Source organism: Heteronotia binoei, chromosome 8 (genome assembly GCF_032191835.1).
Source record: "Heteronotia binoei isolate CCM8104 ecotype False Entrance Well chromosome 8, APGP_CSIRO_Hbin_v1, whole genome shotgun sequence".
Taxonomy (NCBI): domain Eukaryota; kingdom Metazoa; phylum Chordata; class Lepidosauria; order Squamata; family Gekkonidae; genus Heteronotia; species Heteronotia binoei.
Genome location: NC_083230.1, coordinates 25241374 through 25254014, shown reverse-complemented (window position 1 = coordinate 25254014; position 12641 = coordinate 25241374). Strand labels below are relative to the sequence as shown.

The 12641-nt window shown below is 44.5% G+C and overlaps 1 protein-coding gene across 2 annotated transcripts in view; it reads right to left on the bottom strand.

Moving 5' to 3' along the window:
• Positions 1-2801: 2801 nt before the first annotated feature.
• WASL (WASP like actin nucleation promoting factor) overlaps positions 2802-12641 on the bottom strand; it is a 54712-nt gene continuing 44872 nt past the window's right edge. For both annotated transcript variants that reach the window (XM_060244813.1, XM_060244814.1), the window contains 3 exons: positions 10909-11423; positions 8410-8518; positions 2802-5839 (listed from right to left, as the gene is read on the bottom strand). In XM_060244813.1, the coding sequence (XP_060100796.1) occupies positions 5778-5839; positions 8410-8518; positions 10909-11423 (686 nt within the window). In that variant the 3' untranslated portion in view covers positions 2802-5777. The remainder of the gene's footprint in view (positions 5840-8409; positions 8519-10908; positions 11424-12641) is intronic.

Below are 12641 nucleotides of genomic sequence, written 5' to 3'. Positions count from 1 at the left end.
GCTGCCACAGAAGGTGGCATTGTATTATGTACACACAAAAGTTAGCTGGGAGGTGGAGGAGGAAAGTGTGAAGTAAAAATTAGAAGGGGAGTTGAAAAAGCCTAGCCTGACTGACTGAGGACATGCTGTTCCAGACGAGCTTAAACTTCTGACAGAAGTCACTAAAGCAAAGGATCTGAGGGATGACCTGCTGCAGAAACCAGAAGGGGACCAAACTCTAATAGAGTGCAAATGATTCAGAAGCCAGCTTTAGACCTTTTCTACAATTCCAGCCTTTCCCCCACACAAATAGAATACATTTCAACCAAGAACTTTAACAAAACTTTAAAAATTATTCATGTTGCTTACCATGTTGGATTCATTGGAAGACGCCAAAAAAAAAAAAAAGCAGAAGTAAAGCCTATTTCATACTTTTTTGAAAGAACAAGATGTTTTCAAATTCAAAACAGAAACAAAACTGTTTTAATACTTTATTTTTTCCCCAAGACAACATACTCCTGTGGCACTAAAGGATTAAAGGACCTGGTGGAAAAGATGGCTTTAAGCTGCAGATTGGTTGAACCTCTGCTGTTATTCCCCCCACCCTCTCCAACAAGCACAGATTTTCAAACACGGATATCAAGCAGCCCCTACTGTACAAAGATTAGTAATTCCCAAAACCAGGTCCAGGAAAACTGTTATGTACTGCTCCTTTAAATCTTACCCTCCTATGGCCTCCACTTCATTGATGTTCAGTAAAAGAGGTGAACTTAACTTTAGTTGCTTGGCTGCTGCTAAATTCTTGAGGTATTAACTTCTGCATTAATGGAACCACGTATATAACATGCACTACAGTGTATTACAAAAAAAGCCTATGCTCCCAGGTAATGACTGCACTGTTCTAGGCTAGCCTTGGCTGAAGGTAGGCAATTTCTTCTGCATCTCACAGGTGTGCCTGAACAACTGGAAGAGGAAAAACTATGAACAGCAGAAACAAGAAAGTGGGTTACTCTATGGAAAACAGTGATAACGTTCCCAGCAGAAACAAGGAAGTGAGTTACTCTATGGAAGGTGCAGGGCAAATTCATTTTCACAACTGAATTAACAAACACGCGTTACAGGGAACTGAAATCTAGCTCAGCAATGCATTGCTTTAGTTCTGATATTTTCAGTATTACATATACATAGCAGAACTATCATCACTGCATTAATAGCAATTTTATTTATTGGAACATTTTTATACTACCTTTCCACCCAATCAGGTTCTACAAGGCAGAATTAATATTACGTAACTTGCTGAACTTTTCCTTAAAAGCCACCACCAATGGAGAACAAGAGGTCAGAGAGATCTTCCAGACTTGTATTTTGGGTTTAATATGAGATAGACTGCACATGTATGGATTTGCAAGAACCAACAGGAATTCCTACAAAGAGGAATACAGATGAGTCAGCAGTAAAAACACTTCTCTTGAGAAGTAAACCCTTCCCTTCCATAGAAGAGAAGCAACTCAAAATGTGCTTTTATCTTAATTCATACACATCCGCCTAACTATTACTGGGTTTGATATCAAGGAAATTATTTCCTTGAGAAATATGTGTCATTGATGAAAATCACACTCCCCTACCCTCTGTTAATTTCTCCCCTAGGTGTCCTGAAGACCAGCAATGTTTATTTACACTTCAAGATAAGGCATCTCTTCCTTCCCAAAGTCAAGATGAAATGCCTGTGCACTGTGTTCGGGTTTGAATTAAGTCAGTTTTGTGAAGTTAAGAACATAAGAGAAGCCATGTTGGATCAGGCCAATGGCCCATCCAGTCCAACACTCTGTGTCACACAGTGGGCAAAAAATTTACACACACACACACACACACACTGTGGCTAATAGCCACTGATGGACCTCTGCTCCATATTTTTATCTAACCCCCTCTTGAAGCTGGCTATGCTTGTAGCTGCCACCACCTCCTGCGGCAGTGAATTCCACATGTTAATCACCCTTTGGGTGAAGAAGTACCTCCTTTTATCCGTTCTAACCCGACTGCTCAGCAATTTCATCAAATGCCCACGAGTTCTTGTATTGTGAGAAAGGGAGAAAAGTACTTCTTTCTCTGCCTTCTCCATCCCATGCATAATCTTGCAAACCTCTATCATGTCACCCCACAGTCGACGTTCCTCCAAGCTGAAGAGCCCCAAGCGTTTTAACCTTTCTTCAGAGGGAAAGTGTTCCAAACCTTTAATCGTTCTAGCTGCCCTTTTCTGCACTTTTTCCAATGCTATAATATCCCTTTTGAGGTGTTGCGACCAGAATTGCACACAGTATTCCAAATGAGACCGCGCCATCGATTTATACAGGGGCATTATGATACTGGCTGATTTGCTTTCGATTCCCTTCCTAATAATTCCCAGCATGGTGTTGGCCGTTTTTATTGCAAAGTCACTGCAGACATTGGTGTCTAGATTGTTACATGCTTTTATACTGGATTTGGAAGGGGGGGGGGACTGCAAAAACATCCATGGCTTTTGATACATTTAGAATGCTGACTAGTCCTTCTGAGATGGCTCAACCTTGAAATGTTGATGTATTATGCACTCTGCTTGCTTGTATTGACAACTGTTTCCAGGGGAGCTGCTGGCAGGGGGTCAGGGCATTCTATCCCTTCACTTATTTCAGGGCACAGTCCAATTCAAGCCAGTGAAGCACTGAAGTTATTGCCAAAGGAAGCAGTGATGCTCTCGTGGTACTGGGCCTTAACTTCTTAAACGATTCGTGATAATCAATACGCATGATCACTGAACAAAGTAAAACCCATGCCACATGTTTAAATACTGAGTCAAATTAATTTTATTATGCTCCATGATGAATTGCCACCAGTGCAACATCCTATTCACTGTACATTTCAAAAAAGAAAAAGAAAAAGAAAAAAAAATTACATACCAATACTTTCAATTTGATGAAATGGGGGAAAAAAAACCCAACTGAACGATTGAGACATTTTCAGAGTATAAGCGGCTAGCAGATATTGTCTATGCATAGTGCCAAGATACAAGCCTTGAGTTCGTTTGTGGATTTTGCCAAGGCTCCTTGGACTGTCAATTCAACCGGCTTTGTTACAACAGTTAGCAGTAGTGATTTAATGCCATGAAAGTCCCCTGCCTACGCCAGAAAGCGGGGAGTGCAGAAACATGCAGCGGCGACAATAATTTAGCTGAACTCCTAACTGCAGTCATGCCTCAACTTAACAAAACCATACGATATGCTACTGAAAGCGAAAACATTTGAACTTTTGTGCAACAGCATGGACACGCCTTGTATAAACAAAAAAAAAAAGCGTCAGAAGCCTGTTTGGCAAGTGATTCGTGGATTACACAAGCATCCCAACTATCAGACGTACAACATCAAACCTATCCCAAGCTCGCTTTTCTCTAGTTTGGAAGCATGTGCTTAATTCACGTTAATAAGTAACGTCTTTGGAGGCCACCTGAGCAGGGCCCGCTTTAAAATGCCCTTCGTGGTATCGGAACTACAAAGACACGATACAAAAAAAGAGAAGCTTGCACTGAAGGCCATTTAACACCCCCCCTTCCCATGTGCACACATTCTTAACCCGACAAAGTAGCATTTACTCAGGCCTCAGCCACACCAGTCACAGTCGTCGAGCTGCACTGGCAGCACTGCTAGTTAAAAAGTCTTTCCCAGCAGCAGGCAGTGCTGTGAATGCAACTGCAAGGCGGAGGGGAAGGAGGAGGATACCTGGGGGAAAGAGATCTCTTCTCCCAAGTCATGTGCTTAAAAGTTATTCCTCTGAATAATTTAGCGTCAGCTTTACGGCACCTCCTTCCCATCCGCAACCTTTTCCATCCCCTTTTCTCTCTATGAAGTTTTTTTTTTAAAAGCTACTGCTAGACACAAGTTATAAACTGCACTAGAAATCCAAGCCATGTCATGCAGGTCCTGCCTGCTGAGAACAGGGCAACGCTGGGTTTCAGTAAATACAATTCTGTCCGACGTATCGCGACGAGAATAAAGAGGGGAGAAAGAAAGCATGTCTCGGTTTGCACTGCAAATAAGTCTGACTCGAAGCACTCTGCATTAGTGAGAAAAGTGAGATTTCTAATCTCTCCTACCTAATTTTTTCCCCCAGCGAGTAGAAGCAGTATTGACAATGCCTATCCTGAAAACACATTACTGTGTGTAAAGAGGAAAAAAAAAATCTGTTAGCAAGGATAAAAAAAATTAAGATGAGAACTGATTTTTCTCCAGGATGAACTGGAATGCTAGTTCCAAGCACAGGGCCTCCGTCTTTGAAGATCACAAACCCTTGATATTAAATTCTTAAGAACACAAAAGACAATCGATACCGCAAGGAGCAAGTTCAGTACATAGAAAAGAAAGCAGTAGCTCTGTAACAGTAAGCTTTCGCATGTTTTCTTTTTTTAAATAAAGAGATTCCCCAAGCTTCTTTAAAAGCCAAGAAGCTGGCTGGTTCTCTACCCACTCTCTTCTGGATGTCTAAAAGAGAAGAGAGGAAACAGGACAATGTTGACCTATAACAACCCATAATTTGTAGGAAAGCTTGTAAGGAATATAGAACTGGGCTGCAGCAGCAGCAGCACTAGTGCGCTGATGTACTAAGAGCTCAACCAAACTCAACTATCTGGCCCAAACACACAGAAACTAGAGGCTGAAGGAGGTTAAGGGGCTTGATGTACAAAAAAAATCAGTGAGGAGCTCAAGTGTCTCCTTCCACCATTGCTTCCATCACATTAGGGTCTCTTGTCAGAATCGAGAGAAGCAGATGTTTTACATTAAGGCATCCATCCTCATGTCACCGCTCTCCATTTTCAGATGCAGGAGCTGGTGCCTTTTAAGTGCCTTGGTTTGTACCATAAGCCATCAAGACTGCAGAGTTACAGTGCTTTAAGTTCATTTATTAGTTCATCAACGTCCTACAGGCTTTTAAAAAAAACGGATTTAAACCCCAATGTTAAACCCAAGCAAATATTAAACCACAGCCCTTCGGTAAAAAAGATTATATAAAAATAAATAAACGACTGCAGCAGATGCCCTCAGGGTAAACCCCCTCTTCATTGTAAAAGGTAGCAGGCAAAAAAAAAATTAATAATAATAAATCACAAAGGTAGCATACATCAAAGATGTTGCGCTCTGTGACCTCGGCTGGGACTTGGCATTCGAGGTTTCAAAAGCTTTCCCAATGGCACTGCTACAGAATCAGGGGGAAATCGTTTTCTAGTGATTGTTTGATGTATAGCTTAACGCTAAAGTGTAGTGTTATGAAGACCACTGCTCAGCCTCATTCACATAGCATGGTTTCCAAGACGGCTAATCAACCAGGAGCTGCACCACTTAAATAATGTAGCGCTATACTAGGTTTTAATAAGAAAATTTAAGTACAGAAAAGTAGGGTATGAAAATAGTGTTTTGTTTTGTTTTTTTTCCTTCTTGCATTGTAACTAAATACATTTAAAATGTTTGTCAGTCTCACACATTACATTAAAACTCCCTTATTGATGGAATGGAAAGGATTCGCATGTACGCTGAGCAACCTGATGTAAACTGGCACACATTAAATCGGGAGTAGCTTTTTGTAGAGGATTATGACAAACCTTTACAGATTAAATGAGGTATTGCACAGATTAATAAAAAAAGCAAAAGGCAACAAAAATATACAGCAAATTGGTAGAACATTTACATGATAATTTTACAGAATCCATAGACAGAAAGTAGTTTAGTAATTCACCTTAAAAATATATATATTTATACGATATATAATATATTGAATCAGTCATCCCATTCGTCGTCATCCTCAAAGTCTTCTTCATCTTCTTCATCCTCATCTTCATCTAGTAGCAAGAAATATTTGTTAATTTGTATGAAACACTCAACAAAACTCCGTATTTTCCTTAAGTGTGATGGCAACTTAGCGACTAGCGTTTGTGCAGCGAAGACGGAAAATGCATGGAAAATACGAGGATGAAGTCAGGCTGGGTTTGTGGGGAAGCACTTCCAGAAATTATTTCACTTTAGTCACCATCCAAGACTGGACTCAGTCAACCTATGGTTACCTCGATTGCACACCGTGTGTGTGCGGGGGGGGGGGGGGCGAGGAATCAGCAGTGGTGAGCAAACCATCTGATATTATCCCTGAGAAACCCCCAATGAGTTTCAAAGGAATCTGAGAGGATCCTCGTCTGAAAACTACTGCATTAAGCAAAGCATTAAGAAGATACCCTGCTCTGGTCATCTCTAGAATCCACTCTCTCTTTGACAGATGATACTGATGTTTTCATAGACCTATCCACAGAACTTGCTGTTCTGAGGAGTAATAGTTTTGTAACACAGTACCTGTTCCTTCCAGTGTTAGCTCCTTGGCACTTGTGCTCGATTCCCTACTGCTGCCTGCTCTTCTCCTTTCAAAAAACACTCCTGAGATCTCTTCAGCCTGCATTTCATTTGGCCATCTTAAAGAGTTTTGCAGCCTTCTGCTATTCTTGTTTACACCCACGCCCAAACATTAAAAAGGCCACAGTGCAAGCATGCTACTGTTATGTTCCTTCATAGCAAAAGATAGATTCCCTTCCTTTCCTATCTTTCAACCAAATATGAGTCACAAATTTGGATTTTTCTGGATGGAGGCTCAAAAATAGGCTTCCCAACCCTTCCACCCTGGCGGGGGACCCCAGGATTTCCACCCTCTTCCCCCGCTCCCCAAAAAAACGGAAGCGGGGGGAGCGGGGGGAAACGGCGCCGGGGAGCATGGCGAGCCACCCCATCCCGCAGCGGGTGAGGCCGCCGCGCCACGCTGCTGCCGCCCCCTCCCCGCCCACCGCAGCTGCTCCTCCGAGATGAGCCCAGGCTGAGCCCATCTCGGAGGAGCAGCCAAGAGGCGGCAGCAGCGCAGGCAAAATCAGAGAAGGGGAGGGCGGAGACAGACCAGGAGCATGGCGAGCCGCGAATCCGGGCCCTTCTAGGACCCGGACTCGCGGCTTGCCACGCCCCCAGCCCGCCTCCACCACCCCCCGATTCCACCCCAGAGGCTGCTGCCGCCCCCCCCGCCCCACCGCAGCTGCTCCTCCGAGATGGGCTCAGCCTGAGCCCATCTTGGAGGAGCAGCCACGGCGAGCGGAGAAGAGGCGGCAGCGGCGTGGCGGCCTCGCCCGCTCCGAGACGGGGCGGCTCGCCACGCTCCCCGGCGCCGTTTCCCTCCCTCCCCCCTAGCTCCACCCCAGTGTCTCCTGGCTCCACCCCCAAAGTCCTCAGATATTTCTGGGATTGGACTTGGCAACCCTACTCAAAAACCTTTGATGAGTCTTCAAAAACAACTACAACTATTTGCAAAACTCCTACCCCTCCCCCACATGCTTCTTGCAGATAAATTAAGCTATTCAAATTCAGAAGCAGCGCAGCATAGAACCTTCCTGAATAAATTATCCTTACGGAAACGAGCTTTTTATAGTGACATCCACTGTGCTGGTTGGGGACAGCGGAGTTTTACAAAAGTATGGATTACCAAAGTTTTGTTAACAGAATGTTTGTATTCAGTATCTAATACTAGCCCATTTCAATACGTAGGGTTTGTTCAGACATCGCATGATACCACAGCACCTGGAAAAGCAATGCATAAACCTAACACTGTACTAGGCCTAAGGTCAGCTGCCCTTTACTTGGCCCAGATCCATGGCAGCAAGCACTCACTGCCAGCAGTTCAGAAGTGGCTCCGAAAGAATTACAACATTGTTCACTTAATTAAAACATTAATGTTGGTGGCTATTATGCACCACTGCAGTTGAAGTGCACATTTTTTTGGGGGGTGGGGGTGGGGTCTGTTGCACTGATGGTTAAATTATTAAATGTTTATGCAATAAATAGGAACCAACACTAAGAATACCTGCTTGTTTGGTGTAGTGGTTAAATGTGCGGACTCTTATCTGGGAGAACCAGGTTTGATTCCCCACTCCTCCACTTGCAGCTGCTGGAATGGCCTTGGGTTAGCCATAGCTCTCGTAGGAGTTGTCCTTGAAAGAGCAGCTGCTGTGAGAGCTCTCTCAGAGCCACCCACCTCACAAGGTGTCTGTTGTGGGGGGAGAAGATATTGGAGATTGTGAGCCCTCTGAGTCTCTGATTCAGAGAGAAAGGCAGCGTATAAAACTGCAGTCGTCGTCTTCTAAAACAAGCAGGTATTCTTAGTGTTGGTTCCTATTTATTGCATAAACATCTGACCTTGAATCTGTATTTTTTATTAAAGAGCAGGATGTATTCTCAGTGAAAGAATGTTAATCAATTGCACAATGCAGAAAAAATAAATGTACTGTATTGCCTTTTTATGTTAGATATTCCACCAGTGCAGAGTTCTATGAGTCAGCTTACAATTTATAGTGATTGATTGAACAAAGAGACTATTTTAACAATGTACCTGAAGAATGAATGGCTTTGCTCCTTTTCTGCATAACTTCCATTAATGCTCCCACGATACCTGAGGTGGGTGCAGGCGTGGGAGTTGCAGTCTCTTGGCCATCAGATACCTCGAAAGAACAGAATACAAAATTATAAAAAGCAGCACATTTAGCCCCCAACTTTGAGAGAGATTAGCAAAAGACTAATAAAGCAAAGCTGCATGTAAATGAAAACAGATGTAGGCTGTGAACTGTATGTTCAATACTGTAAGATTCAGCAAAGCTTATTAGCAGATGAAGTGCTACACTAGGTGTGGGAGACTCACGTTCAAAGCTAAGACTCAAACTTGGTAATACGGGACCAATCCTCTTTTTCTATCTAACCTAACTCACAGGGCTGTTGTAAAGGGAAAACAAAATGGAGGAGAGAAAATGGAAGAGGAAAAACCACTAGGCTCCTTGGAGGAAGGGCAAAGTAAAAGTGTACTAAGTAATACTGTTTAAAAATCAATGGCAGTTTAGAACACAGTGCCAATGCTAATGCTTGTTAACCATGCCATTGTGTAGGCAGATCACACCGATGTCACTTTCTTATTTCAAACTGATATGGCGGAGAGAGGGGAGGACACCTTACAGTTCTGAGAAGAAACTAAAAGCTGATGCACCAGCTGCTGAGGGCAAATGATTAAAAAAAACAGATATGCAGGAACCAGGAACACAGGTTCCACAAAGGTTATGATCTAGTTTTATTTCTACTATCGCACTAGTAAAACACAAGTTAAAATACAGTTACAACGAAGTAGTTGTAGGCAACTGAAGGAGACAAAGATGTAACGTTGACAAATGCATTTTCCCAAGTTTCCTTATACTTTCACGTTCTAAACTCAAAAGACTGAGGGCGTTTTTGCACTCACCTGACTCGGGAGCGACGTCCCTCTTCACAGCGCAGCGTCTGCGCGGATTTCGCACTAATTGCTCCGCAGAACCCGGAAGAGCCGCAAAGTCCCACGGCTTTTGCGTTGCAAATGTAAACTGGCCAAAAACCAGTTTACATTTGCAACGCAAAAGCCGCGGGACTTTGCGGCTCTTCCGGGTTCTGCGGAGCAATTAGTGCGAAATCCACGCAGACGCTGCGCGGTGAAGAGGGACGTCGCTTCCGAGTAAGGTCAGTGCGAAAACGCTCTGAAACACAATTGTCTCAACAACATGGTCGTATATCAACCACAGCTGATATCACTGGTGTATTTCTGGATCCCACATTTCAAATAATCATGCTGGTAACAACTGAATGATGCCTATATGAGTACATCTAAGACTATATGTCTAATGCTAGATACAACAAAAATGGGAAAAATAAAAAAAAAATCAGCAAAACCTAGGAAAGCTTTATCCCTATATTAAGGAGTGTAACAAGTATATATTTATATCATCTTAGCGTTACAAATTCAGACATAAGACATTTGAGCATAATATCATTCACCCTGTTCTCTTTCCCACTAATTCAGATAGCGAAGAAATGCCATTGTGTGTGTGTGTGGGTTTAACTTTCTGTGAGCTGGATGGGAGGGAACTCTCACACTTTAGGTAGGCCTTGGCCTAATATCTTCCTCATTCCCTCTTCCCCTCCTGTCTTCGACCAGTAGTCTGAGGGCAGCTCCTTAGAGAGGTCAGGAAATCCATCAGAGTTAAGAGGAGATCTGCCCCAGAATGCTGCAGGAGGGAGCGCCAGTTCCTGGGCTATAGTTTATATTATTTTGGGGGTGGGAAGCCAGTCAGTCATCAGCTGGAGTTTGCCACAGAGGACAGTATAGCCCTGCTCCTGGGTCAGAGACATGGCCATTTTGGGGAATATGGCTGACCAGCTTACCTCAGAGTCACTAAGTAAGGAACCTGCCCTGCATACCACCTAGATAAGGCATGAGTTTAGAGTAGGGAGAGAGATTAAGCATTTCTGTCTATGTTATTTCTTCCGTTCACTTCTAATATGCCTGTATATAGTTGTGAATTTGAAATAAATCTTTTGATTGTTGAAGGAGTGAAGTCCCTCTGTACCATATAGTTCCCCCAACCACTTGGAAACGCTAGGAGTGGGTCAGGGAATCCCTAGAGAGGAGAAAAGTGGTAAAATGGGCAGTTGCCAACTATCCAGGGGACCCTCAAAGATCCCTGGGAAGTCCCAAGGCAGGTTCTTAGAGGGAGGTTAGGAGGCTGTCCCACCTAACCAGAGCCCAAGATGGGAACAGTGGGGGCAGCAATACCCTGAGGCAGCGGAACAGAATGGCCTTTTCAGGGTCAGAATCCCAAGAGGGGTAGGCAGAGCTGGGGCCCACCAGGTAGGCCTAGATCGCCGCACAGATCATGCCAAAGGATTGGTTTGAAATAAGATTTACGCCAAGGATAATTGGTTTGAAATAAGATTACGCTGAGGCATATGCCTTTGCACATAAATCTTATTTCAAACCGTTTTGCTAAAGAGTTTAGAGTTTGCATGTGGAAGATTTGAAATCCGACATACTTACAGACTTCAGCTGTATACCCTGCCGTATCTGATCAAGCAGTGCATCTCTTCCTGAGCAGGAGACTGGCCGACTGTTCTGTTCCACTTTCTTTAATTGTGCACCTTCTCGGATTTGATCTAAGAGAGCAGCTTTGTTTCCTGAAGGAACTGGAAGCTGATGGTCAACCTCTGTTGGAAGCCCAGGTGGTGGAGGCGGTCCAGGAGGTGGCGGGGGTGGCGGAGGGGGTGGAGGCACACATGAACCACCCGATGGGGGTGGAGGGGGTGGAGGTGGGCCTGGGGGTGCAGAGGAAGAATGAACTGGTGGGGGAGGAGGATACATCCTATTAGGTGGAGGAGGTGGCATTGCAGCACCAGGTCTAGAAGGTGGCGGAGGTGGTGGTGCTGCTGTAGGAGCTCTCGATGGAGGGGGTGGAGGAGCTCCTCTTCCCCTAGCAGGAGGAGGTGGTGGCCCTGAGCTATGTGGGGGTGGGGGGGGAGGTGGACCTCCCCTAGATGGTGGAGGCGGAGGTGGAGCTGGAGTAAACAAAAAGAAAAACCCACCCCAAACCAAAGGTTAGTCAGCCACTTGTACATTCAAGTATTCACAATTAAAAGCATCAATCCCGTCCAGCTGTTTTATAATAGTTCTGTGTTCGATTTGTGCTTCCCCTACAGGGATTTTTTAGCTCCATTTACACTAAGTATGAATGACAGGCGGTGTTTATCTAGCGCCAAACAGACCACAATAATTATTATTTGGATGGGAGAGCCAGTTTGGTGTAGTGGTTAAGTGTGCAGACTCTTATCTGGGAGAACCGGGTTTGATTCCCCACTCCTCCACTTGCACCTGCTGGAATGGCCTTGGGTCAGCCATAGCTCTGGCAGAGGTTGTCCTTGAAAGGGCAGCTGCTGGGAGAGCCCTCTCCAGCCCCACCCACCTCACAGGGTGTCTGTTGTGGGGGAGGAAGGTAAAGGAGATTGTGAGCCGCTCTGAGACTCTTCGGAGTGGAGGGCGGGATATAAATCCAATACCTTCATCTACCTCACAGGGTGTCTGTTGTGGGGGAGGAAGGTAAAGGAGATTGTGAGCCGCTCTGAGACTCGTCGGAGTGGAGGGCGGGATATAAATCCAATATCTTCTTCTTCTTCTTCTTTATCATCTCAAATTCGAACAATGTTTCTTACGTTCAGATTAAATTCCCATCCAAGTACATATTCTATCCTGCTGACGTTACAAAGCATTCTTTGCCTCGGACCACAAGGCCGGATGGAAATTGACAGAGAGCTCCACCAGATTGGAGTCAGGGCAGAGAAAGCCCTGGCCTTAGTCAAGGACAGCTGGATCTCTCTTAGGCTGGGGACCACCAGTAAATGTTGGTCACTAGAGGGCAAGGCTCTCTTGGGGGTATAACCAGGAGAGGTGGTCCCGAGGATACATGGGTCTCTGGCCGTTAAGGGCCTTAAAGGTTAATACTGTTGGCTGCAGAGAACACATACCATCCATTCTCTGTTTTCTTTGCCAACTGTGAATCTGACACAGAAAGATTTGGGCATTGTTACCGTTACCTATGGCACTGATAAGACAGAAGATGCTCGGTAATCTGCTACATCTTGGACACCGAGCAGCTGGAAAAAAACGTTTTTCCTCATTTCACATCAGCCTGGCGGAAACCTCAAATCAGGCATGCTGTGTCATGCCTATGGAAGCAGATGCTATAGGCAATAAGAGATTAAAGACTTTGCTATGCTCTC